Source organism: Fusarium keratoplasticum, chromosome 3 (assembly GCF_025433545.1).
Source record: "Fusarium keratoplasticum isolate Fu6.1 chromosome 3, whole genome shotgun sequence".
NCBI classification, from domain to species: Eukaryota; Fungi; Ascomycota; class Sordariomycetes; order Hypocreales; family Nectriaceae; genus Fusarium; species Fusarium keratoplasticum.
The window spans coordinates 1,885,834-1,912,479 of NC_070531.1; the positions used below are offsets into that span (position 1 = coordinate 1,885,834).

At 53.8% G+C, this 26,646-nt stretch overlaps 8 protein-coding genes across 8 annotated transcripts; 4 read left to right on the forward strand and 4 right to left on the reverse strand.

Moving 5' to 3' along the window:
* Nucleotides 1-3,430: 3,430 nt before the first annotated feature.
* Nucleotides 3,431-5,674, forward strand: NCS57_00396700 (Protein kinase domain-containing protein; the record flags this gene model as incomplete). Its single annotated transcript, XM_053053944.1, has 7 exons — nucleotides 3,431-3,473; nucleotides 3,720-3,842; nucleotides 4,004-4,115; nucleotides 4,178-4,382; nucleotides 4,432-4,587; nucleotides 4,664-5,115; nucleotides 5,173-5,674. The coding sequence occupies 7 exons, from the start codon at nucleotides 3,431-3,433 to the stop codon at nucleotides 5,672-5,674; spliced, it is 1,593 nt and encodes a 530-aa protein (XP_052916104.1).
* Nucleotides 5,675-8,180: 2,506 nt separating this feature from the next.
* Nucleotides 8,181-10,036, reverse strand: NCS57_00396800 (BZIP domain-containing protein; the record flags this gene model as incomplete). The annotated part of the gene is made up of 3 exons (XM_053053945.1): nucleotides 8,181-8,427; nucleotides 8,482-9,497; nucleotides 9,551-10,036. The coding sequence occupies 3 exons, from the start codon at nucleotides 10,034-10,036 to the stop codon at nucleotides 8,181-8,183; spliced, it is 1,749 nt and encodes a 582-aa protein (XP_052916105.1).
* Nucleotides 10,037-12,455: 2,419 nt separating this feature from the next.
* On the reverse strand, nucleotides 12,456-12,821 carry NCS57_00396900 (uncharacterized protein; the record flags this gene model as incomplete). The annotated part of the gene is made up of 2 exons (XM_053053946.1): nucleotides 12,613-12,821; nucleotides 12,456-12,549 (listed from the first exon to the last, which is right to left on the reverse strand). The coding sequence occupies exons 1-2, from the start codon at nucleotides 12,732-12,734 to the stop codon at nucleotides 12,456-12,458; spliced, it is 216 nt and encodes a 71-aa protein (XP_052916106.1). The 5' UTR covers nucleotides 12,735-12,821.
* Nucleotides 12,822-15,108: 2,287 nt separating this feature from the next.
* Nucleotides 15,109-16,457, forward strand: NCS57_00397000 (uncharacterized protein; the record flags this gene model as incomplete). The annotated part of the gene is made up of 3 exons (XM_053053947.1): nucleotides 15,109-15,303; nucleotides 15,351-16,047; nucleotides 16,096-16,457. 3 exons carry the CDS (start codon nucleotides 15,109-15,111, stop codon nucleotides 16,455-16,457), a joined length of 1,254 nt encoding a protein of 417 aa, XP_052916107.1.
* A 201-nt stretch (nucleotides 16,458-16,658) lies between these two features.
* Nucleotides 16,659-17,350, reverse strand: NCS57_00397100 (uncharacterized protein; the record flags this gene model as incomplete). Its single annotated transcript, XM_053053948.1, has 2 exons — nucleotides 16,659-17,251; nucleotides 17,314-17,350. The coding sequence occupies 2 exons, from the start codon at nucleotides 17,348-17,350 to the stop codon at nucleotides 16,659-16,661; spliced, it is 630 nt and encodes a 209-aa protein (XP_052916108.1).
* Nucleotides 17,351-17,818: 468 nt separating this feature from the next.
* On the forward strand, nucleotides 17,819-20,750 carry NCS57_00397200 (uncharacterized protein; the record flags this gene model as incomplete). The annotated part of the gene is made up of 3 exons (XM_053053949.1): nucleotides 17,819-17,890; nucleotides 17,988-19,013; nucleotides 19,065-20,750. The coding sequence occupies 3 exons, from the start codon at nucleotides 17,819-17,821 to the stop codon at nucleotides 20,748-20,750; spliced, it is 2,784 nt and encodes a 927-aa protein (XP_052916109.1).
* A 600-nt stretch (nucleotides 20,751-21,350) lies between these two features.
* NCS57_00397300 (uncharacterized protein) lies at nucleotides 21,351-21,716 on the reverse strand (the record flags this gene model as incomplete). The annotated part of the gene is made up of 2 exons (XM_053053950.1): nucleotides 21,351-21,473; nucleotides 21,528-21,716. The coding sequence occupies 2 exons, from the start codon at nucleotides 21,714-21,716 to the stop codon at nucleotides 21,351-21,353; spliced, it is 312 nt and encodes a 103-aa protein (XP_052916110.1).
* A 497-nt stretch (nucleotides 21,717-22,213) lies between these two features.
* On the forward strand, nucleotides 22,214-26,041 carry NCS57_00397400 (uncharacterized protein; the record flags this gene model as incomplete). Its single annotated transcript, XM_053053951.1, has 3 exons — nucleotides 22,214-22,477; nucleotides 22,535-24,089; nucleotides 24,138-26,041. 3 exons carry the CDS (start codon nucleotides 22,214-22,216, stop codon nucleotides 26,039-26,041), a joined length of 3,723 nt encoding a protein of 1,240 aa, XP_052916111.1.
* Nucleotides 26,042-26,646: the final 605 nt, after the last annotated feature.

The following is a 26,646-nucleotide window of genomic DNA, read 5'->3' on the forward strand; positions in this document are numbered from 1 at the left end:
GCCAGGTGAAAAAAGGAGATCGGAGCCTGTCCCATCGACATCAGCGGCCCAGCGGATTGGGTATTGGTTGTGGTGACGATGGACATGGCGGCCGGTAACAGATGTGAAAGGCCAGTCTGGGACACAAGTAAGAGTGGCAGACGAGGATGCTGACCAACAACACGACGTGACGAGCTCCAGATCTCCGGAGGCTGACAGAGGGCTTGATCGCCGCGTGTCCGCCGCTCCACGGTTGGCGGTCCCTGTGGCTTCGTGGCGCCCGTAGGCGACGACGCCAACTCTGTTGTTTCTCTTGTTGGTGGTGCTGCGTAACGAGCAGATCAAGACACTATGGCGCACCCTGAAGCAACAACAGTTTTGACGCAGGATCCATAGGGATGATCGTCAACCGGCGCCATGTGTACTAAGGCATGGGGACAGAAAAGGATGTTTCTCCGGTGAGCCTAAGCAAGGGACCACCACTGCGTCACAGTAAAGCTGAAGCTCAGTAGATCCTTTCCCATCCTGACGGTCTTGGTCGTGTTTAGGAGTTTGATATCAGGATTCTGTGGTAAGCAAGCAGCTGTCCTGTGTTGGTTCCCAGCATCGAAACTGCAGCCAGCCTGGTTTCCTGTGTGGCTGACGGCGATTGGGGGTACACTAGGATGAGGGTCCAATTGGCTAAAAGAGCACGAGGAGAGCACGAGGAGAGCACGAGGAGCGCACGAGGAAGGCAAGCCGGTGTTGCTGGGAGCTAGTGGGCACGCAGACCCGCCGAGAAGGTATCGCATGTACCGGCATGTAGATCGTGCGCGCTGAGAGTCGGCCATGTAAGATTTAGGGGAAACGCTCCCGCGATTGGGCGCTGTGCGGTTGAGTTGCAGGGGTTGAGGGGCGCACCAGAGTGGTCCCAGGTTGAGGATGTGTCAATAGGTACTTGGGGTACCTAGGCGTTCAATGCTTGGGTTCCCTGAACTGATTGCCGGGAGTTGTCAAGCTGTTCAGTGGTTAGACTGGCTCTCTCCGCCACGCGCCGAATCCCCGCAAGCGCTCCCACCTCGGACACGCCGAGGGACAGCAAAAGGGTAAAAAGGCACCGTCAAGCCAGTGGCCCTGGGTGGCTGCAGATGGGAAAAAGGATCGCGAAAACAAAGGCATTTGATGAAAAGGGGACTGACGTATCGATGATTATCACTGACCGGCTGTGTTACAGGTCGGCTGCACCTAGGGACGTTGGACACCCTCCCCCAATTCAACGGCACGGGGCAAGGGTACGGGCAACAACAGCGGGCAAAGAGTCAGGACCCTTGTCGCGGTCTGGGGCCGCGGTGAATGAACTCAACTCTGAGCCAGCAGACAGGCACGGGGCCGGGAATAGTGAGAGGACGATCCATGCTAATAAGGTGTAAAGGCGAGGCAAGACAGGAGGGGAGGCAGAAATAACGAGAATCCCGTGACATACGATTTGCTGCCTGCATCAAGTCCATGCAGGCACCCGGGCTGAGATATCCTGTGGTAGGTGAGGTGAGGTAAGGTACCTGCCTCAGGTTGGCTTCAGGTCCACTCAAATCCATCAACGTCCATTATCTCCATGACATTGATTGTCCCATCTCCATCCATCCCATGCCATTGGGTCTCAGCCATTCCACCCCATCCTCCCTCCCACTCAGGCCCAGACCTGGCGGCTTTTGGCTTCACCCGCCTTACCCAAGCTGGACCAGCTCCGTCCTGTCCCACGTACCGCTGTACCTCTGGTTCTAACTCTAGCCCACGCCTGGCCACGATACGCCCTGGTCTAGGTGCTCGCGCCGCAATAGCGTTCGTTGGCACTCTACACTTGACCCAGGACAGTTCAGTACGTCGTAGCAGCAATCCATCCTCGGGCAGTCGTCCCCTACTGGTTTGGACCAGCATGAGCAGTCAAGTCTGGCTGGCGGGTTGCCGGTGGAGTGCGCAGTCAGGCTCGTCTTACACGGCCGCCATGAGGTGGTGACATTCTCACATTCCCCCCAGGTTCGACGCCATCCGTTCATTGATTTGGTCCATCCCATTGACATGGCCCCGGCTCTCCCGTCATCAAGTCGTCTACGGCTACGCCAGTAACGACAATCCTTTCTGTTCTGGACCTGGCTTCCCGGCCGTCGAGAGTGATTGTTGCTGCTGCTGCTGCTGCTGTCCTGTCCGTACCTCGTCGGTACCTCTCTTACACTCACTCAAATCATCCACCACTTCTGGACCCCTGCCCTGCGGTTGTCCGTGCTCTTGACTCTTGCAAGGGAACTAGAACCGTACGGACCACCTGCAAGACGGTCCATTCTGGGTACGTTGGCACAGACCAGACTTGTCTCTCGGTTGTCCTCTTGAGGGCACCTCAGTGTCGAGTCGAGAGAGGTACCTACTGACCTGCCGTGGTGCGGTGCTTGGCTGGCAAATTGAGTGGGATCATCGTCCTTTGACGGCGTGGCCGTCTGTTCAGTTTCTGCTGTTTTGTCGCTGTCTCTGGCCTATTTGCCTGCCATTCGACGCTTGGAGGTTGCTCCAGAAAAAAGTCACCTACTACTGTCCTGTTCTGCACCCTCGCTCACTCTGTCAAGACCCTCCAACCCTCAGACCTTAGAACGGACCCAACTAGTCTCCCCCCTCCCTTCCACTTGCGACTCTCCTACCGGGCCAGACCAGGCTCCTCTCCTTCTTCCTCCTTGACTGTCCCGTCCTGTCAGGTTGCTGCTTGCTTCTTCGACTGGACTCGCTGCGCTGCCGTACCGTACCGTACAGACGGACGTCTAGAACATCGTTGGAAGCGCATCGCAAACGCCCAAACGTCACCCCATCATCATCGCCAAACGAATCGTTTTGTCGCCATCATCGTCGCCATCTGCCAACGGGGCCTCGTTCTTGAACGCCCGGAGCAAAGCAATTTGGCATCCTCAAAACGCCTCCACAAGCCCCCTCCTCGTCCTCCTTTTCCCCCTCAAAAGGTCCCCTCCCCCCAAACAAAGTCGCACGCCCTCCCCGAATTGCCTGCTCTTCCCGCCGCCACCTCCTCCGACGACATCCCCAAAAGCGAACCGATCACCCCAACTGCGCTGCACAGCAGAGCCGATCTCGCCTCGTCTCGCCTCCCGTGGTTGCGCCGCCCGCCAAGGTCCAGACCAGACCCTGCTTCCACCAAGTCCCGATTCCAACTTCACAAGCGCCCCAGCCTTGTTTGCTGCTGACTTGACTTTTGAGTTGGGCCTGCTTCTGCCTCGCATCATCGTCGTCAACGTCGTCACAGCATTCTTTACTACAGTACCTACATACATCACACCCAAGGACAGTGCCCCTGCTAGATACTGCCACGGCGTTCCGACTCCACTCGTGCTCCATTCCTTACAACTCGAGACTCAGCATGGGACTTTGTCACCGATCACGATAATTCAACGTCGTCCACCACATCCATCCCCTCACGATGGGCAACGGCCAGGGAAAGCCCGTCGACCTCAACGGCGAAGGTACGTGAACCGCCTACCGCTGTCCCCGATCTCTTGGTCCTCGCCTTCTTCCATCGCCTCTTCCTCCTTCTAGTCGTTCGTCGTCTTCAGCCGCAAGTCCCTTGGCACCGTCCGATTTCCCACGTGTGCCGTGCATGGCGCGAACCTCTTCTGTCCTCGTTGGGCCCCGTATTTGCAACAACACGACTTGATCGAGTAATTGTGCAACAAATGTCTTGGGTATTATACTGACACTATTACTTACAGTGAACCTCAATCACTTCCGTCTGTTGCGAGTCGTCGGCCGAGGCGCCTTTGGAAAGGTTCGAATCGTCGAACGCAAGGACACCAATTTGTCCTTTGCCCTCAAATACATTCGCAAAGATGAAGGTAGGTCTCTGTTCCTAGTTGTTGCGTCCTACTGCTGGCCTTGAACAACGCCCCTGAGCCGTATCACTCGTGCCTGTACCGGCAATCGTCTGCGTGGTCTTTCCGTGTGGTGCAATGTCTATTGTCCTCGAGCTGAGCTAATCGCGATGCCATTCCCGCAGTCGTACGATCCGAGAGCGTCCGTAACATCATCCGTGAGCGCCGAATGCTCGAATACGTCAACCACCCTTTCATCTGTAACTTGAGATACAGTTTCCAGGACATTGAATACATGTACGCCCCTGTCCGGCCTCTATCCACCTTGCAACACAGTAGTGGCTCACCCGCAGCAATAGGTATCTTGTAGTCGATTTGATGACGGGCGGTGATTTGCGATTCCACATCTCGAGAAAGACATTTACCGAAGAGGCGGTCAGATTCTGGATTGCTGAACTGGGATGCGCCTTGCGATACGTGCACGCCCAAAATATCATCCACCGAGACATCAAGCCCGACAACGTTCTCCTGGATGCCGATGGACATGTTCATTTGACTGATTTTGTATGCTTTCCGTGATTCCCGACAACAGGGCGAAGCTAACCGGTGGCAGAACGTTGCTTCCGACGTGGTCAAGGGCCGCACTCTCACGAGCAAATCCGGCACTCTGGCTTACCTCGCCCCCGAGGTGTACGCCGGGAAGGGATACGATGTGCGAGCAGATTGGTGGTCACTGGGAGTCTTGTTCTACGAGTGCATCTACAATAAGGTACGTTCGGCATAATGAAGTCCTGCCAGACGCAGCAAAGGCCACTCCCAAGTCCAAAGACGCTGACCCAATGTAGCGACCTTTCGAGGGCGGTTCCGAAGGATCCCTCAGCCAGCAAATCCAGGCCGCAAACCCTAAATATCCGGTAACACAGCCTCCCGTTTCCCTCGCATGCCTCTACGCAATCGGCTCCGCCCTCGACCCGAACCGAGAAACTCGAATGGGATCGACATGGGAGAGCTTCATCAATAACGAATTCTTCAAATGCTTCGATTTCGAGCTTCTGGAGCAAAAGCGAATCGAGCCTATCTTTGTGCCTTCTTCCGACAAGACCAATTTTGACGCCACGTACGACCTTGAGGAACTGCTTTTGGAAGAGGCGCCTCTCGAGGCCCGTGCAAGACGTCAGAAGCCCCGCGAGCGTCTAAAGGAAGATGCAACTGATAAGGAGATCCGGGAAGATGAGCTATACCGCATGATCGAGACTGACTTCAGGCCGTTTGATTACACGGTGGCTGCATACAAGAGGTGAGTCATTGTCTGCCAAGTTCCCCTTGTTGTTCCTATGCTGACCAGCCACGTAAGAATTACTGAAGGCGCCACCGAGGAAGCCCATAACCAGAACCAGAACCAGAACCAGAACAACGAGTCAGCAGATCAGGGTCCCCAGGCTCTCACGACGGATGAGGCCACACCCATGCCAGCATCCAACGGAGGTTATCAGCAATCACCCCTCAACCCGAGTCTCAGCAATGAAAGCCGACAAGGCCGTCCGGTCCGGCCTGCACCGCCACCTCCATACCAGAATGACTTCCGGGCTCGTCACGTTCCCATCATTGCTGGTCAACGCGTCACAAGTCCCACGGGAGGTGTTCAGGTAACGCTTGATGGTGGCGGTAGCTGGTCTGAGCTGGCTCGGCAGGATGCGACGCTGCCTACCGATGCCAACAATGTGGCAGACGGCAAGGCTGAGGGCTCTGGCGGCATGTTTGGATTCCTCAAGGGCAAGAAGGGCCGCACAAACAGCCCGAAGCCAAAGGAGAGAGGTGTGTTGGGCAAGGAAGGCGCAAGAGTTGTCATCGGCTAGAGGATGATGGAGGCTCGCAATGGGCCATTCGCGTACCAGCGACAAAGGATTAATGGCCAGTCGACGGACTGCACCCCCGCGCTACGGAGTAGGAGGCTCAATTATACGACGAGCCTGCACCCGGCCAGCAGATACCGAACGGCTTCTGCGGTATCTCCATGACGGACGGAATCAGATTCGGATTCGACCGACGCGAGTCAGTATCATGGAGCTCGGTAGCCGGTTAATATTACGCTCGGAACAGACGGGCTCGGACGGGGCGCGGCGCGGCGACGGGAGACAAAGGACGATGAGAAACGGCCTCTCTACTTCATTCATTACGGCGTTCGGTCATGGTTTACGGCTAGACGCCCTTGCCGCCCCAGGATATAGAGGGGCATTATCCCAAGGAACGAATGTTGATTTGAAACAGACTACCTATTTAGCACAAGACCGAGGACATATCGCATATGGAGCTATCCATCATTTGGCGGCATCTCATTCACTTTGGCCCGCGGCATAGGCGACGTGCCTCTGCCGCTGCCACAAAGGCATTCCTCTCTGTCGGGGGGGCTGGGGTTGCTTTTTCTCGGGATATACTCATATTTTACACTTGCCCATCCCGATCGACACATCTGCAAACGTCTATTGAGGTGGATCAGATTATATACAGCCGGTTAGGTTTCGGAGTGCGTTGGAAGAGTCAAACGAGGAGAGGCGAGGCATTGGGAGGAGATGTCAGTATTGATGGTTTAACTTGTTCGTTATTGTGAGCATATTTGGAATAATACCCCATGTAAACTTTTATCCATCGTTTCCAGGAGTGAGTGCCATCATGTCTTTGGTGTACTGTTGCTCTCATCTCATAAACGTAGACCAGACCATCGACTCCCAAGGTGCACTTTCATCACAGGGATAGGGGAGAGCAATAATACCTGGCAGGTGAATACGAAGAGTTGCTAGGGAATGGCCAGTGTAACCTCCGAGGCCGTATCAAACAAGAAAAGGCAGTGCCCGGCTGCCTGAGTGTAGCTGTTTCATGCAATATCGGGTTCGCCCCATGCAGAGAAGAAGAGAGGAACGCCAAGGTGATGCCGCATATCCTAGAGGCGAATGACTCTGATGTTTTGCTTTGCTTCGGGATTCATGCTCGAGATGCACTTTTGAGAATGGATTTACTTTTAGGCTCCCGGGCGAGAAGACTGTTTATAAGTGGTCGTGATGAGGAGAAAATGAGCCCAGGTACCAGTCCTATAGTTATGCCATCTCTCAATCGATCTGATGCACCCACTGCGTTGTCAGGTCTCTCTAAACCAATGGCTAGCCGGCGTAGCATGTACTGCAAGAATACCAGTAAATCAGCTCTTGCTACTTTATCGAAACATAACATTGTCAATGTCTGCTCATCCATTGAAGGCCTACCTGTGATATCCGCTGCACTCACTTCTACATTCAATGACATCCACGTTCTCTCTGTTCCAATTCCAAATATCTCCCAGGTGTAAACCCAAACCCATTTCATTCTCACGTATCAGAAGACAAACAAAGCATATCACTTATCCACGTAGCCGAGTGTAGATAGCATTTGTGCTGCCTTGTATCGGGAGTTACAGCAAGCCTCTCATTGAGCCACTCTCTGACACATATGCACGATCACAAAAATTGGGAGGGTCTTTGCTATTTCAACCATAACTCATACCCTGGGTCTTCCAGATATACGATTACTTAGATGCGCAGGTCAAAGCACTGATGAGGGCTTGTCCAAGGTCCCGTAGACAGCAGATCAGACAACAGTGGGCATACAGCAACATTTCAGATCTTTGTGAACACCCCTATTCTTAACTAGCCATACCGGCTACTTCAGATTTTGATAGACAAAGGACCAAAGGCATGTTCAATCAATGCCACGTTGAGTTGGTCAATGAGTCAATTGGTGTGTTGAGCATACATGCCCTGCAGATAAGATACAGCCAGTTATGTATGCCCTTTAATGAATATCCCAGCATATCAGCGTCAGGCCCGACCGAGGTGTATCAATGGAAAATGTTTGATTGAGTATAGTCTCGTTGCTGATGTACATACAACGCATCCCGCATCAACGCTTACGCAGACACAGATGGCTGTTTGTTTCCTCCAAAAGTCTCCTCTCGCTTTCATCCATAGGTAGCGTTTCCTTTGTTGTTGACCTCCAAAAACCGCTCATCAGTCAATTATTCATAGCAGCAAAAAAACAAAGCCGTCCGAAGGAAAAGCAAAGTGAAAATATGAACAAGACCCTCAAGCCTAGGCAAGAAAACCGACATCTGAGTGTGCAACATTCTCCATGCCATGATGAATTCCCTTCTCTCATCCATGCAATTCATGGCCATCTCTGATAGAAGCAAACGAAGAGAAGAGCCACGATCCCCTTGATTTTCCGAGTCCATCCTTTCTGTTGTAAACGCCGTATTCCGTATGTAGCTGCTTGCCGAGCGCCGGGGTTAGATTGATACTGTACAACCGACTCTGTGTCGAGTGTGGATACACCTCACACCGACAGACCGAGATGCTTGTCGGCTTTGGCCTTGTCGGCTTCAATCTCGACACCCAGCGTTTGGGCGACGCAGCTGCTCGACACATCCTTGCCCATGTACTTCTTGAGGATGGTGTCAAAGTCCGTCTCCGCCACCACAGGGCCAGTACCGGAGCACTTGGCCTTCTTGGTGAGCTCGGAGCAAAGGCCGTCCAGGTCAAACTCGCCGTTCTGGGCCTTAGGGCAAGCTTGAAGTTTCTCCCTGTAATATGGGTCAGACAATGAAAAACTGCCATAGTGTGGTGGCGTCACATACCAGAGCTGATTGCAATTCATATTTTGCTTCTTCAGAGGCTCATCATCAATCGAGTTCTGCTGGGCATCAATCTGGTCAATGAGGTTTGGTGCCTTCTTGGGCTGAGCGTTGAGCTTGGAGCCAGGGCTAGTGGGCGCCATGTTGTATGGAACGAAAAAGTCGGTGTCGAGGGCGTCGTTGAAGAAGTCGTCAAACGAGGGGTTCGACAGAACATTATCCTGAGGCTCACGGTAGTCGCCAAAGAGCTGTGGATCAAACTGGCCGCCATTCTGCTGGGCAAGCCAATCGAAGTTGGTGCTGCTCAAGTCGACATTCGAGAAGTGGTCTGTGGGAGCATGCGAAGACTGCTCCTCACCAATGGTCGTCATGGTATCAACAGGCTTGAAGCCCATTGGTGATTGTGTAAAGGGTTCAGGAGACGTCCCGCAAGAAGAGCTGGGGCCAGTGTTGGAGTGTGACGACGCAGATGGCGAGCTTGTGGCACCATTGGCACTATAGCCCGCAGAGTCAACGCTTGCGCGCGAAGGGTTCGTAGCAGAGCTTGACATGGAAGGACTAAAGACACCCGAGAACTTGGCCAAGTCATCCTTGAACTGAGACTGTGGTGATCTGGAGTCGTTGGAGAGGCCTGATGGGCTTGGGTAGGTCTTTTGGAGTGGGCTTGTAGGCGATGAGCCAGATCTCTGCGGCTTGTTGGCGGGAGGTCCGGGGAGCATGCCGAACTTGGGGAACTCGAATTGAAAGTTGACGTCGCCGAGGTTGCTGACTGCTGCGTTGCCAAAGGGAACCTTTTCTCTGGGCAGGGCCTTGCTATTTGTCATCAAGGACACCTTTTGCTTATACTGGTTGAGTTCGGATGTCATGCGCTCAACCTGAGCGCGAAGCAACCCATTCTCGTGGTTCGCGGCCTGGGAAGCCTTTTCCAACTCTTCAACCTTGGTCTCGAGATCCTTGAGATGCTTTTCCTTGCGCTCTCTGAAGGCTCGTTGGGCGGCTCGGTTCTGGGCCTTGCGCTTCTAGTGTGTATTAGTAAACGGATCAGACCTTCAGCGTTGGGGGTAAAACATACCGAGCTGGGCTCAGATGTGAGAGGCTTGCGGCCAGGCTTCTTGGGCACCTTTTCGGTGCTCTCGCGGCGCTTAGGGTCTTTTCCAGGGCTGGTCTCCTCATCCTCATCATCGGGGTGGCTTCGCTTTTCAGTACCCTCATTCTCTGTGGAGTCGGACTTGGAGGTAGCGGCGCCGGCAGCGGAAGGAATATCTCCAATCATGGAGGGCTGATCATCGGTAGCAAAGGAGAAGTCGAAGCTGGAATCGCCAAAGTCGTAGTCGTAGTTATCAAGGAAGGGGCTCTCCTGATATGCCGTGTTCGTAGCACCCTTGGGCTGAGCGGCCGAGTTGTGAAACGAAGTTGGGGAAAGTGACAGGGCGTTGTTCGCGGGAGTCGCAGAGATCTGCTGCTTGTTGGAGTTGAGAGCAGCAAAGAGCAGGTTCTGCTGTTGCGGGGTCAAGAGGAAGTTGGGTGGCAAAGAGCCACCAGTGCCAGCAGAAGCCATCGCGAAGGTCAAAGAAGGTCGACGAGATGCGGCGCAGAGGATGAGAAATGGTCGCGGACCGTGGCGAGGGAAGGCAAGGGTAGAAGATGGATATCAATCCAAGCTCTCTGCCGTTCCAGGCTCTCTCGCAAGAGGGGGGCAAAGAGCCTGTGTAGCGGCGTCGTCGGCGTGTTGGCGGCCACTCAGACTAGAGCAGCGAGCGGGGCTTTGTAATGCGAAGCGATACACGGTTCTCGCGCGTATATGACACAATGAGCAGGCAAGAGATTGATAAACGAGGCGGAATAAGGGGATTTTCGGATTGAGATCTCTAGGGACCAGGTTACTATGTAAGATGGATGATGGAATCGTTGCGATGGGTGGCAGCTGGCGTCAGGCGGATGGGGTGGGCGAGAGCCAGAGTTTGGCGGGGGCCAGGTTGTAGCTGGTTGGCTGCAGTGCAGGCTCAGCACTGAGAGCGCCCGCCGAGCGTGCAGGGCTGGTGGCAGGTACCTACAGAGGGTGAGGGGTACCTGGCAGTCGCACTGTAGGCGGCCGTAGGTGCAGGTTCAGAGGTGGCGGGCCGCGTGTGTACAAGGAGAGCTGCGGGAAACGCTGCGGCAAGAACGGAACGCCGCGAAAGACTTTTGCTGCCTGAGTCACAAATATTTCTTCTAGTCGCTTCTGCCGTAAGCCCTGTAAACGGGGATCAGGAAAAAGGGACCGTCGAGTGGGGGGGACAGAGAAAGAGGTCAGAGTGAGGAGGTTGGATGGTGGCATTGGGATGGATGACAGTGCGAATCGAGTCGCCAGGTGCATTTGTCAGCCGGCGCGACCGGTCACCGGCCCCATCCATGGACCATGGACGCATCAAACCACCGAGACTTACAACAAGACGAAACAAAAAGCCACCCAGGCCATGCCAAAACGAGGCTCGAGCACGCTCTTTTTCTGCTCCATCTGACTCACGTTTGAGATCAAACAGACCGTCATTTCCGTCCACACCGGCCTGTTCTCTTCGTCCATTGGCCTGTCCCCCACCGGCCACCCGGCATGCCTGGCTGATCTGCCTCCGCCGCTATTAATTGACATGCCCGCGCCCTTCATCATGCACAGGTTCCCCGAGTCTCCCCTTCTCCTCTTGTGGCCTCGTCCGGTCCTCGCATTTATGAACGGCCATGTGCACAACCCATTGTTGCAGTTGCAGCTCGTCGGGTGCCTGCTGCCATGCCGCCGAGACAAACGGTGACCCCGACATATCTCAACTCACGCATGCGTATACAGTCAATCCGACTCTCAGCTCCGACTGATACCACAGCTTGACCCTTCCCAGATCCGGCCCAGCTACCAGGCTGCTAACCTTTTTCTAACCGCAAAAGTCGCCCCGTGCACTACCGTCATGTCCAGCACCGCCTCCGGCCTCACTCCCTTATCGCCGAAGCACCTCCCGAGCGGTCATCTCATCCCCCCGCCCCCGGATTTACTCAAGATTCGGACTTTGTTCCTCCGTGCATTCGCCATTTTTTGTCGACCAATCATGCCGAAGCTCCTTGCCTGATGGGACAATCCTCGCCTCAGCGCATCGAATCCCCCGAACGAATGCCCCCGAATTTCGATGCCTAGATTTGTTCTTTCACCTCAAATTTTGTGACGTAGTCCAGAAATTCAACCTCTCGCGCCCTTGGCTTGATCGGAGAATTCAACCGCCTCCAACTACCGAATCTCTAAACTTGACGAATCACAGCGAACCCGCGGGGGTTAACAAATGTGGCTAGGGCCTTAATATGCATGTTTTGGAATCATCCTTGTTGGCGGTTGGACTTCACGTGTCGTCTGTCTCAAGGCGGACGACATCCATTCCCTCGGTTCATGCCGAGAGGTAGGAGCTGCCTGCTCTTGTTTTTGTTCAGTCTCTTGATCTATTGAATGTTTTGCATGATCTCCTTTTCATGTCAAACCTCATTAGACTCCATGCATAGTAGATGTTCAGCTATCTATGTGATCATGGTGCTACTCGGGTGACAAGCATACGTATTTTCATTGCCTCCAGCTACAGGGCATTGAGGCAGCGGATAGTTGGTATTGCTACCAATGAGGCCAAGTATTTATATCCTCAACGATTTGCAGGTACAAGTCTAGTAGTAATCATTAATGAGGGTAGCGATTATCTCCAAGTTGTCTGGCCATACATAGCAGAAGGCGGCTGCTGTTTGGCTGTTGACAATTGGCATCGCAACCTTCTTGCTCCTCATGTCGGTTAGGCGTTTTTCTCCAACATTCCAATCAAACATCGCCAGTTGTCAAGACATTCACAAGTCACCATTGCAATGAGCGCGTCGTTTATTACAGTTGTTTATTGGCTTCTAGTCGTCAAGCCTATCAAATCCCAATGCTCCCTGCTTGCAACGCCGTTCCGATTCATGCCATCATTAAGCGTGATTTATTCCTTGGCGATCTGCTTGTGGACCTCGGCCTTGTTGTCGTGGGTGGTCTCGTCGACCTTGTCGGAAAGGGCATCCTTGGCGGCAGAGGCACTGGATGAAACTGTTAGCATTCTGATTTTGAAGTCATCGCACAGTTGTGCAGAAGCTGCTTACCGAGTGCTGATGGGGGCGTTGGAGTCCTTGGCGACCTCCTTGTTGGCCTCCTTGCTGACACCGGCGGTGGCACCCTGGACGCTCTCAGCGACGTAGTTGAAAGCCTGCTTAGCGGTCTCCATTGTGAAGTTGTTGGTGGTTTTGGGGGTTGAGGTGGTGGTTTGGTTGTTTGGATTGAAGGTTGAGATGATTGTTTGAGTTGTTGTGTGATGATGAGAAGAAAAGGAGTCTTGGAGGTGGGAGGACCTGGGGTTTAAGTAGGAAATTTGCAACGATGAGAAGCCTTAGGTTAGTCTCACGATGCAAGCAGGTGGATTACTTGTTGGAATTGTTGAGGTTTCTCATGTTCGTGTACCAGCCGTTATGCCGATTCACCAAATTACCGTCATGGAGCTATCGAGAAACACTTGGGATCGAACTTCAGTAAACCGATCGATGATGTGACGTCAGTGAATCCCCCACTACAGCTGATTGCAGAATCCAACACTCGCCCACTACGTCATTAGACCCCGCGGTGGCTTCTTCCAAAGGGCATGTTTTGATCCTGGCCAAGGATGCTTTCAGACGCCTCTGGGGCCACCCTTTCTTGCGTCCGGGGTGATGAACACCTCGTGCCAGGGACGGTTTCGTCGAGGCATTCACGAAGCTGATTGGGTGCTGCCAAGTCTCCGAGCACGGGAAGACTGAGGATCACTGCAGGACATTTGCGGCTCCAAGCTAAGGTCCTCCCTGAATGGATCCACTAGCTCAGGGCCGCATCTATGATTGGTTCCGGGCGAACGTCTTGATGCACAATGACAACACGACTCTGGGCATGGCTTGTTGTGTGAAAACCCGGGCCATCAGCCATGCGACGATGTCCATTCACTTGGAACCAATCCCAGACGTCGAGCTACACTTTGACTCGCGTCTGGCCAGTTCTCGCCCCCCGTTCAGCTCGCGATCGAGGTCAGATGACTTTGGAGGACGAAAAGCCCTCCCGTAAGGAGCCGACGATCGAGACTTTGACGTCAGCATCGATAAACAGGGAAATCGACTATGTTTGCTTTTGGACATTTCTCGATCGCATCGACATCATCGGACTAGATGCCTTCAGGCATGTGAAAGGCCTCAGGCCAGGTTCCTGATCAAGGGTCCCCTCTTGTTCGCAGTTCCTGAAGGGTATCAACACCATCAGCTCGAAGGGTCGTCGAGGAGGTCCAATCATCAAGTTCAATTCTTCAGGTGTGCCCTCTCTGTACACTGACTTGTTCAACGATGTAGTCTGCGTGTTTTTACGCAATCAGACCATCACTTTGAGACTCTTGCGGATTCGGAGGGCAGGATGAGTGTTGAAAGTCTTATGCCACGCGTTGAGCCCACCTTCGTTTCTCATACATGTCTGGCAATGTTCACTTGGTGCGGAGTGTTTACTTTGCTCTTGCCAGTTGCATAATTTATTAGCGTACTGTCTTAATGGCGATCGTCGTGCTCTCCTACTGTACCCCGGATTTCCAATCATCTCGCCATTCAGCAAGGATCTCCCTCCAAGCGGCGACAACAGGGGTTTAGGAACCACGTCCATGTGAGGCAGCGATACTTCAGTTTGCACATCTTTCCGCTTGGGCCATAAGTACTCAGCCTTGCGTGGCAATGTACAGTCATAATAAACTCATGATACATCTTATCTTACAGCTACTGTAGAACACTGGTGCCGTGCATGGCTCGAGTCCTTGCCGAGGCACGCGGGATATGAAAAAATGAAACACTGTAAAGTTGTTGGCAGATCCTCCGCTGAGATTAGTTATGAGGAGTCTTTAAGAGTAATCAGGTTTAAACGTGATGTCTTTGTAGTTTCGTTGAGTTCTTGACCCTCGAGCGGCAGCCAGGATGTATTTGAGATCGCTAAGGCTAAATGTGCTACACAAGAGACAGTGCTCCATTGATAGGGGTCAGTGTCTTTCTGGGTCCTTCATGTGCTGTTTCTTTTGTGTGCGTCCCAACCAACACTCTGCGGTTCATGAAGCGAAACTTTCCAGGTATGACTATTCACGGCTTGACACTTTGTGGCCGAAAAAAACATCATTGCGAGTGTTTCTTGAGTCACCAAGCGTCAACAGTCTATCAATATAGATATTGCATCAGCCATATTGAGAGGGAGACAATTGGAATTCAATAAAATTCCCAGACTTCTCACCAGCACAATGCCTCACTGGATTTGAGCCATTGTCACCATTTTTGAAATGGCATGTGTAGGTTAACTCACTTTGAGCTATTCCCAGCCAAAGCTGCAGCTATCACGTGCAGACCCAGGCGCTGGCCCGTGCGAGACGCCATTGGACCCCGCGGGTCAGGAGGCAAGGCAGCTCCATTTCAAGGGAGTTCAAGACAACGACAGAACAACTTGAATGAAGTGTCCTTGAGCATTCTTGAACTGCCACTTACGGCCTGCATCGAACTTAATCAAGAGCCCGAGGCGATCCGACCAAGTGCGTATTACAACTGCCGACTGCCGCCATGGATCTAGCGTACGACCACATCCAGGAGGATGTCTACGCTAAAAAGCCCGAGGGTTCAGAGTCCAAGGATGGTTCCAAGCCTGAGCAAGCCCAGTCGTCGCTAAATGAGGACTTCCAGGAAGCTTACAAGGCTTTCTCCAATAGCCCCTGGGGTGCTAGGATCGGTGGGTTCCTGGGCAATGTTGTCAAGCAGGTATGAGAGCTCGGCCTCATGAGCCTAGCCCATTCTGACATGCGCAGGGCGAGTCGGTGTACACACAAGCTTCCAAGGAGCTGGCTGAAGTAGGTGAAGATGCATCAAAGGGTCTGACAGGCCTACGCGCATCCATCCTGAGCCACACGCGGAATCTTTCCCTCAACCCGAGCACTACCGGCGAGAGCTCCAAGGATGGAGAGGAGGACCCGTCTACACCTACCAAGGCACGAGGAAGCGAGGAGGACGGAGATGCGCTGGCACGTATCAAGGCTGAGGCTGCGAAGCGACTGAAGGATCTCCAGCGAGCTGAGGATGCCGCTGACGAGGCCCTCATTCGATTCGGCGGCAACGTCCGCAACTTTCTCCGCGATGCCATTAGCATCGCCCCTCCTCAGGCGTCTGACCAGAGCGGCACAGTCCTCTTCGAGAGTAAGGATGCTCAGGGCAAGCGGGTGATTCATACCTCTCGGTTTGACGCCCAGCTACATGTAATTCATACTTCGATCGAGAGCTTCACCAAGGACCCCAACAGCACCGAGTATGAGACTTGGTCCAAAGAATTCGATGCCGACAAGAAGACACCCGATATCAATAGCGATCTGCAGAAATTCCCCGACCTTCGAGCTACCATGGAGAAGCTGGTTCCCGACCAGGTTCCTTACGTTGACTTCTGGAAGCGATACTATTTCCTTCGCCACGGTATTGAGACAGCTGAAGCTAGACGACGGGATCTCCTCAAGGGTAAGCCGAAATGCGCGTTCCTACTTAACTGTGCTAACAACACCATAGCTGCCTCTACTGAGGACGAGGTTGGCTGGGGTGACGACGATTCTGATTCTGACGAAGATTCTGATTCCGACGACGAGTCCAGCGACGACGACGGCACACCCGTGGCCAAGACCGAACCCAAGACTGCCTCTGCCGCATCCTCGACGACTATCCAACCTCCTGCGCAAAAGCTCCTGAAGCCGACCGAACCCCGCAAGTCCAACGACGAAAAGTCGCAGGCCGATAGTGAAGCTAGCTACGACGTTGTCGGCGCGACATCTGGCAAGACGACCCAGACTCCCAACAGCCCCAAGGACTCCAAGAAGAAGGAGGAGGAGAGCGAGGAGGAAAGCGAGGAGGAAAGCGATGACGACTGGGAGTAAGGCTGAGTAGATGTCCAAGTATATGTGGGTGTGATGGGAGTGTCGCTCATCCAGCTCGGCGTTCGGTATATGTGAAACCAAATGTGGCAGATTGAAAGAGCCACATGCCTTGTATCTTGTTTTTGGGTATTAATACCAGGAGCACGTGTCTGATATGCTCTTCATTCAAGTCATTTCTTTTTATTTTGGTCCTTCCCACTTTTACCTCTTCTTCTTGGTGACCATGGTGAAGCCGTCTTCGTCGACTTGTGGTTGGGGCTTTTCCTTTGATGCAGACACCAGCGCGGGAGCTTCGTCCATCTCGACATCAGCACCGCCTTCATCGTCTTCTTCATCATCGTCGCTCTCCCAGTCTGTGTCCTGGTCGGCATCCTCGGCCTTCTTGAACATCTGATCAACCTTTGTTCCCTTGCGGTTCAACCAGCGTGTGCGGAGAGCCTGAACATCGTCAAATTTGCCCACAGCGCATCCCGTACGCGCACGAATGATGTTAGTCGCAACTTCGGTGCCCGAATCGTCGTCGACGTTGACCTCGAACTCGTCGACCATGACCTGCAGGAGAACTGTCTCGACATCCTCCAGATCAGGCTCCTCAGGGACCTTGGCGTTCTTGTCGTTCTGGGAGGGTGGCGCATCGGTGAACTCGGGGAATAGCTCGACAACGGCACCGGCAAACCAGTCGCGCTTGTCGGCAGAGTCTGGGCCACCCCAGCCGTTCTGGACTGAGAGGGTGAGGGCAGGCCACAGGTGAAGGGCGTATGCGACGGCTTGCTCGAACTCGGATTGGCGCTCGGCTGTTCGATAGAAAGTTAGTGATTATGAATGTTGATAATTTATCCTAGTCATATAGACTCACCCGCCGGAGGCAGCTGCACGGGTTCTGAAGAGGCCATGGTTGTCAAGTCGTTGTTGGTGGGGTTTGGAGGGGCAACTCAGAGATGGCTCTGCACAAAAATTTTGGTGTTTTTTTTCTTCCTTGCCCAGGCCTAGGCCCAACCCAATCGCGCACCCACACACGCTACGACAGCGCAAAACCCACTGATTTCCCTCCACAAACGCACGGGCCAGGCCTGAAGGACCGAGCGACTCACTCGCTGCATGCAGCAGGCGGAGTCGACGTTCCCGTCCCGCAAAGTCAGGGGCAGGGTCGGTTGAGCATGACATCATGGGACCCCTAGCACCAGCATCAGCACCAGCACCGAGACAACCAACCTACAGGCTTGTACTGTGTGTTCAGCCGTGACCTACTTCTCGCGCTGATCGACCAGACATGAAGTCTTTGTAGTCTCAACAAGCTTTCTCGTGGGCAAACGGCGCGTTTGTAACGGAAGCCTCTCCCGTATCCAGCTCTGGTCAGCACCATGAACTCGCTCAACACCACTTCAGTCTCACTGGCAGTGACGCCAACTGTCGTGTCGACTCTCTTTTCACATGTATGTGCTCTGCGATCCAGATTCATCCCGCGCCCAACGGTCATGCAGCCTGATGCATTTCAATTGCTTTTTTTACTGACGCAACAATCCTCTGCAGTACTTTAACAGGAAGCCCCTGAGGCAACGCCCGACTGCCCATCTGTCCTACGATGAAGGCCTTCACCTGATTCGGTCGTTCCTCGAGTACTCATCACAACACACCGTCGAGGAGCTTCAGGCCTTTACCGCTCAATGGGTACCGCATCCGCAATGGGTCAAGGTCGAAGATGCGACCGTTCCCGAGGAGCAATTGACCCGCGCCGCCGAGCTGCTCCACAAGCAGCTGGGCACCGACGGCCTCCGGCAGGTCGGCGGCGAGAAGTGGTGGCAATGGCGGAAGCCCAAGAGCTCTCTCGAGGCCGAATGGATCGAGATGCGCTCGGATGCCTGGGAGAGGAAGCAGAATGGCGGCAATTCGCGACGCGTCATGATGTACATCCACGGAGGCGCATACTACTTTGGTAGCGTGGATGAACATCGGTATCAGATGCAGCGCCATGCTCGCAAGCTCAAGGCGCGTGTGTTTGCGCCTCGCTATCGATTGTCGCCGCAGTTTCCTTTCCCTTGCGGCCTTCACGATTGTCTCGCCGCCTACCTCTATCTCTTGACGGTTCAAGATCCCACGACCATTGTGCTGGCAGGAGACTCGGCAGGCGGCGGCATGGTCATGTCTCTGCTGTGTGTTCTGAGGGATCAGGGAATTCCATTGCCTGCTGGAGCTGTGCTGATCAGCCCATGGGTCGACCTGACACACTCGTTCCCCAGCGTCTCTGGAGAAGCGCCGATGGACTACATCCCTCAGTCTGGATTTCACCACAAGCCCTCTCAGGCATGGCCGCCGCCCAATGAGGATGATATTGCGATGCTCAGAGAGGTGGCTTTGAAGAAGAAGAACAACCAGGCCAAGAAGACACCAGGGACGCAAGAGCTCAAGGAGAGGCAGCACGCACCTGTTGTAAAGAAGGAACCATCCGATGCCTCGTGCAGATCAGACTGGATCAACGGTGGGGTTCCAATCAATCCTGATAAGCTTCTTTCAGTCGCCATCGACGGTGAAATGGTCAAGCTCAAGGATCAGATTCAGGTAGGCTGCCAAGCATGATTGGAATGATTAAAAGCTGACTTGGACCCCTAGATGTATACTTCTAATGAACTCCTGGCTCATCCGCTGGTTAGCCCTGTCATGCAGCCCACCCTGGGCGGTCTGCCGCCTCTTCTCATCATGGTTGGAGGAGGAGAGATTCTTCGTGACGAGCAGATCTATCTGGCTCACAAGTGTGCTAACCCTGCCAAATATGCACCACCTGAAGAAGCCTTGACAGAAGAAGGAAGGGCCCGACTGGAGCAGTACAAGCCAACCGACGTCCAGCTCCAAATATGGGATGATCTCTGCCATGTGGCGCCAACACTCAGCTTCACTCGACCTGCCAAGCACATGTACAGATCCATTGCTCAGTTTAGCGCCTGGGCCCTTGCCAGAGCCCAAAAGCGAGGCATTGATATTCTTGACGACGACGCTATCTCAGTCATTTCTGAGTCTGGATCCGATAGCGAGCGGTCACAAAGGCCCAAAACCCCAGAACTAGAGAGGGTTGCTACCAATCTTCCGCCTGGTCAGGTTGGAAAGGCCGGTGACCCCCTCCCACCATTCAAGAACCACATGATTCGGCAGAAGGTTACTCGTCACGGTGCTACTTTGCCTTTGGCTCCCGAAGCTGAATTACCCGCATGTTGTGTTCAGCCTGCCACAGTTGGTGTTGTGAAGGAGGGTACCGTCAAGAAATGGCTTGCGATGAGGAAACAGTGGGATAACCGCTTCGCTTCGGCTAAGGCAAAGATTCACAAGAAGATTGTCGATGACATGGTGGCAGGCTATCATGAATTTGGCCCTGGCGAGTATCCTCCCCCTACTGCCTTGGCGGGACGACGACGGGTCGACTCGGAGCTGGTGGAGGGCAAGAAACAAAAGAGTTGGGGCCTGGCAATGTGGTCGCTGTGGGGTTCCAAGCACGATGAAATGACGGTCGAAAGGGAGAAGAAGGCGGGCGAAGAGCCAGAAGTTCGCGTCGCTACACCAGCTGATGGGCAAGGGGCACGTTCCTTTGCCGACATCGAGGGCCAAGATAGGCCCAAGATGCTGTCAGACCAATCTCGCAGTCGATCTCATCGCAAGACGGTCGTCGATGAGAACCAGACAGGCAGCATGGTTATCACTGAGGATATGCCTGTCGCCCATCTCTTGGAGCAGAGAAGGGAACAGGAGGCCGCTAAGCCTGGATTGCTCAGTCCTGATTTTGTGCCAGAGACTGGTGTTGCAGGAAAGCGACCATTTCTTGATGGCATCGCTTTGCCGTTCAGCCTTAATAAGGAAGCTGACACAGCAAGCATGATGACCCTGCACTCGACCGCTACTCCGCTCCCAGGCTCAAGGCCCATGAGCTTAGTTCTTGTGGATGATGACTCGACTCAGCCGACGCAGACAACCCAGATGACATCACAAGAAGAAGACGCGCCGGCAACTGGCGTAGCTGGCAAGCGTCCTTATCTCGACGGTATCGCACTACCATTCAGCTTGAATAGGGAAGCTGAGACGGCTAGTATGATGACCTTGCAATCCAACGTCACCCCGCTTCCAGGCTCGCGGCCCATGAGCCCAAGTGTTTTGGGCGACGACTCGGCGCAGTCGACAAAGCAAACCGAAGAAGTTAAAGAGAATGGAGAGAAGAAAGAGGAGGGATTGACTCTAGCAGTGCCTGCCCCCGAGCGGCCTGGCTTGGACACGTTTGTCACGGCTCAAGAGGAGCTTCCCCGTATCAAGTAAGAGGGGGGAGTAATTATCGATTTTGGCGCAATGGATGGGATTTGGTCAGAATGTATTATTTTGGGTACAGCCAGGATATCCCGTGCGCCATAGCACAGTCGTTTATTGTTTCCTTGTTTTTTTCCTTGCATCTTTGGAAATAAGGGAGCGGATATTCAGCACACTCACCTTGGGGGCTCTTGGGTATACCAACGAGGCCATCCTTTGTAAATCCTCACTTACAGTCGTCATTTTTCTTATTTAATACAATCAGACGAACATTAAGCCCAAGGCAGAGTAGAGACCCTGAGGGGTCTTTCGTGGCTCATCTTTCTTTCTTGTCCTCATGGGGATATGAGCTATTGGCAACATCTCGAATAGTTTGGCTGATGTACCAAATATTGTTCCCGTAATGAACATCCAACCAGCTTTTGAGAAACCGTTGATCATCCAACTTTTGTCGTTCTTGGTGATGGTGAGTACATAATCATACATGGTGGTACAGTGTACGCGGGTATATACAGTCTCGCCAGAGGGTCCCAGTCCCTAGCAGAGATTCATAACTCCATCCTTCTAGGCCCATTGTGTGTCCGAATATAGCATATTGACCATTCGGTTCGCTCAATCCACACCGTTGTATCGCTTCCACTGCTCGACGTAGAAGTAGGGGTCTTGAGGACCCTTGTCGAGGCCTTGGTAGTCACCGGGTTCCGCCTTGACTTGGCGGCTCACAAACGGGGTGAGCTACACCGTAAGCGTTAGTACAGTCGTCCTCCATGTGCGCAATTCCCTCCTCACCTTGAAGTCCTTGAGATTCGGCACAGCATATGTCCGGACCTTGTTCCACTCGATCACATAGCCTCCATACTTTGTGTGTCGACCCATTGAACCGGTACGGTTACCCTTGTAAAAGCCCTTGCCGACATCCTTGGTGGTGAGCTTGAGGTGGCGGTATCGGCCGACGGAGAGGGCTTGGGTAGGTCTCATGTTGGCAGATGGATATTCGGGGCCTGCGGAATTCGTGTATGCGGTCGGTGAGAGCGAATTCGGGACGATCGAGGGAGCTATCCGCGGTCAATTGGTGGTCGGCGTCGCGATCGCAATGGGTGGGATGTTGAAGATTTGGAGATTCGGGAGTTGGTGTTGTTCCGATTCCGGGGCTAGCTGCCGAAAGCTTGCAGGGGTGTGCCAGCAACATCTGGCCAGGTGCGCGATGAGATGGCGCTGAGCTATGTTACGATGCGAAATAATATTCTAATTTGAGAGCTATTTCCAAAATAATTGCTAGTCACTCACATATTTGTTTCCAGAAGAGAATATTTCCTAGGCGGCTTGCTCCCGCTCATCCTCGAGCTCTGTAAGTGGGCTGTGCCGCTAACGAGGGGCACATGGCGATCCCTCATGGCTAACGTCTCCAAGTCTGAGCTCAACCCCCCCAACATTCGAAAAACCACCCATGCCGTGGACGTTCCAAAGAGGCCACGATGGATGGGTACCCGACAGGAACTCTGGACCATAATGTCCCCTTCCTGGTGGCCGCCGGCCTCAACAGTGAGACGTTCGAGCTCCCTCTGAGCGCAGAGCTCAAGGACCAGAGCATCCTCCTCCGGTCAGAGCTTCCGCCGATCGAGGGCGACGACGCCGAGGTCCTCGCCCAGTACATGAAGGACGTTGACGCGAGCGCAAAGTCATGGAGCGCGTTTGAGAGGGAAGAACCGTACAGGTTCCGCATCAGGACCACGGGAAGGGTAAAGCCGAGGAGATGATTACTTGAAAGGCTCTTGGTTCTGATTCGTTTGGCACAGTCGTTTCTGCTTCCGCCGCGTCGAGCTCGACTCCCCGATGGCATCGAACCACTCGTGGCCCCCCCGACACTGCACTCGCCCTTTTCGCCGCTCAGCCCCGTGTCGGCGCTGTATCCGGACGGGCTCATCGACACGCAATGGATCAAGAAGCACCAGGAGCTGGTCCCCAGTATCTATCTCTGTTTCTACTCCCTTACTAGCGATCCCACGTCCACGACGCTGCAGGACAATCACATCAAGTCCGATATCAATAACCTCAAGAGCGCGCTGGCAAGGTCGGGATTCAAAACGCGACTGGCGATCGTTCTCCTCGCTGAGAGCGGGGGCAGTCCACTTTCGCTGTCAGAGGGGATCCAGGAGAGGTTGGAGAACATTCGCAGAGGGACGGCGCTAGATCCAAAGTCGGTTTTTTACATCCCTTCGCAGGAGTCGCAGGACGACCTGAAGCAGGTGGTGGATAACATCCTGGGAGTCCTGTATACCTCAGCCGTCGAATATTACCGAGATCTAGGGAGGCATGCGAGGAAGAAGCGCTCTCGTGGGATAGCGCCCCAACCGACTGTCCCGCCGACATCTGGGACCTCGCAAACACTCTCGCTGCCGGACTGGAATTTCAGGTACGACTTCAAGTCTGCCGTATTTGCAGAGTTTCGGCAAGAAACGGATGCGGCGTTGCGATCCTTCGAACAGGCGTATGAAGTGCTTCTAGGTCAGGATGTGCTGGACATTATCCCCAGCTGGAGCCCCAGATGGAACGAGGCGCGTCTACTGGCCGATATCATAGCCATTCGATGTCTACGGTGTCATCTGTGGCTCGGACAGACCTCGTTAGCAGTCCGACGATGGCAATCACACCGGGACCGGATCAACGATTTTGTCGATCGACGGGGGAGGGGGACCAACAACTATGGGTGGCAAGCATGGGAAGCCCGTTGGGCTATGGTGATGGCCAATTTGATCGAGAAGGTTGGTGTGCCAAGCCTGGCGCCAGCGACGATGAGCCTCTTCGCCCAGCCAGACAAGTCAGTCTTGGGCGAGCGCATACCGCCTTGGGAGTCGTTGCACCATACCGGATACTGGTATCGCATAGCGGCCCGTCACCTCGTGGCCCGTCGGAAACTTGCGCTCCAGATACCAGAGGAGGACAGAAACCCGCCCGACTCTTCTCCTGCCTCGCTGGTGGCCAGTAAAGCATACACGTATGACACATACATGTGCCCCGAGCCTTACCAAGAATATCCCTTGTCAGGAGAGGGCGTTAATCATTCGCAGCTGGTGATTGATTGTCTAAAAGCAGCTGGGGCTCAGTTCCACGCTCGAAAACAGGAGCGGATGGCCGCAGAGGTGTCACTGGAGTGCGCGAGAGAGATGGCCAACCTGGAGCAGTGGGAGGACGCCATAGAAGTGTTGAAACCATTCTGGGAGAACGATGCTTTTAGGTCTGAGGGATGGGTTGATATCTCTGAAGAGCTGTCTTGGCTTGTACGGAGAGTTGCTGTGGGAGCTGGGCAGGCAGACCTGGTGATTGCTGCTGATTGGGAACTCATGAACAACAGTAGGTGACCTAACTTGCAAGATGGGACATGTACTGACTTTTCTGCAGAATTTGCACGACGGCCACAATGGCATTATGACATTACGAAGTCTCTAGAGGGTGTGTCTATTGAGACCAATCCCTCGATAAGTTTATCCGACGACAAGTCAGGCTCATTTGTTTCGGCGTCGTTTGTTTTCCGGAACAAAGAGAGCAAGGCTGGCGAGACCTGCACTGCGCAACTTGCGCTCACTTCACATACCTTCCTTGATGCCGCCCCTATCACGTTGGACTCTCTTAAGATCGAGTTTAGCGGGAACCTGAAGCCACTTCTCTTGGAGCATGAAGCACCTGAAGGTGACGAAGAGTCTGACTCGGGAGTCTTTATATCATCAATATCTCTACAAGAAGACTTTCCCGGCGAATCAGAAGATGACTTACCATCCTTACTCAGGGGCCAGTCCAACTTGGTCCTCCGGCCTGGACAAACCCGGGTCTTTGAGATGAAGATACCCCTGAGGGAGCCAGGAACAGCGACCGCTTCTTCTGTGACACTATCACACAGCAACGAGGCCTTTGATCTTGACTACAAGCTCAAGTTCCGAGAGACAGATCCTGTTGTCGGCTGGTACATCCAGGGCTCCTCCAAGCCTCGGAACAGTCGCCCGGAAGCAGGCACAATCCAAATCCAGCCCCGACCGCCGAAGATGGAGATCAAGCTTGTCAAGCCTTTGGCGCAGTACTATGCGAATGAGGCCATTGACCTGCACATTGAACTCCTTAACGCAGAGGAGGAGTCGGCCAGCGTCAAACTGGAGATTCACGTGTTTGGCAAGGAAGTCCCTGCAATTCGGATAGAGGCAGACGGGCACGAAGGCAGCTCAGAGGCACAAGAAGAGGAGTCCAAGATCTCGGGTCTGGTACTAGGGACCATGGAGAAGGCAGCATCGTCGCAGCTGGTGCTTCACATGGATCCTCCAGCAGGGCCGACGACGTTTGACTTACACCTGAGGGCTTCGTATCACCTCGACTCTGATGCCGTGACACCGATCATGCAGATGTTGGCGGTACAGCTCAACGTTGTCAATGCGTTCGAGGCCAACTACGATTTGGTGCCAAGACTTCACCCTGAGCCATGGCCAAGCCTGTTTGACTCGGAGGGACTTGGAGACACAGAAGAGGGTGTTGCTCGAGGCTTTGCGCAGAAGTGGTGTCTACTCTGCCACTACGCTTCGTTCGCCCAGGAGGATCTCAAGGTACTCGGCATGGACATGAAGGTGACTTCGTGTGTTGGTGGTGCACGATGCAACGTGGTCAAGGGGCCAAGTGTATCGCCAGAGAGTGTAGTTGTCGCACCCAAGACGATGCATGAAGCACAGTTTGATCTTGTGGCGCAGAAGCTCACGATGGAGGATCGACACCCCGTCACACTGGACCTCGCGTTTGTCATCCGATGGCAACGGCAGAGCCGCGACGATGAAGTGGTCAACACAACGACTATGCCTGTCGGAAAGTATCTGGTGCTAGGGACCGAGCCGCGGGTGCTGGCATCTGCGTACCACAATCGCGGGTCAGAGGACGGCGTGCCAGGACTGATGCAGTTGGACATGACGATTGAGAACCCGTCCAACCACTTCCTCACGTTTGGACTGAGCATGGAGCCGAGCGACGAATTTGCCTTTTCAGGGGCCAAGCAAACGACGCTCAACCTCCTGCCACAGTCAAGACGGACGACAACATACCGGCTACTACCACATGTGAGCGGAGACTACATCCGGCCACGGTTGACGGTGCGGGACAAGTACTTTCAAAAGGTGCTCCGTATAATACCAACCGAGGGTATGAAGATTGACAAGGATGGTCTGCTGGTGTGGATTCCAGGAGAGGCGTCAGAGGATGAGGATGAGGATGAGGATGAGGATGAGGATGAGGATGAGGAGGAAGCGGACGAGGAGGGAGAGGCGCAACGATGATGTCCAAGACAATAATAGAAAGGCTGCGCTTGAATTTAGACGGGAATAGAGAAGTGGCTGAAATAATGAAGCCATCACGAGAACATGTTTGATACGAAAAATCTACTACGTCATGTCTAGATGCGAAGGTGTAAGATGAGTGCTGACGTTGGACGGGACGCGTCCCGTGTAGGTACCCACGATAATTTACCTCAAAGGTCAGCAGCCACGAGGTGAGCACATGGACCGTTGGTTGCCACGAGGTTTGCTGTACTCACCGCTTCTGGACGTGTGCTTTGCTGATCAGGGAGGATAGAGTTTCACAATGGGCAAAATGTTTAAAAAAGACATGAATACAAGGACGTTGAGAGCGTACGGATGTCCGCGAATACCTATCTCCGTTTATCCCCCGTGTCTCGTCCGACCTCCGGTGTGCGAGTTGCTCCGGAAAGCATTATTCTGGCATAATTAGCTGCGATTAGATCCCCAGGACGTGATATCTGATATGAAACATCCATTCACGTTCGCGGAACGAGATTTCGCGATCGGAAATAACAGCGATGCCGAGGCGCGAGAAATCACAGTGAGGATCGAGACCGTGGTGGATCATGGGATCCATCCATGCA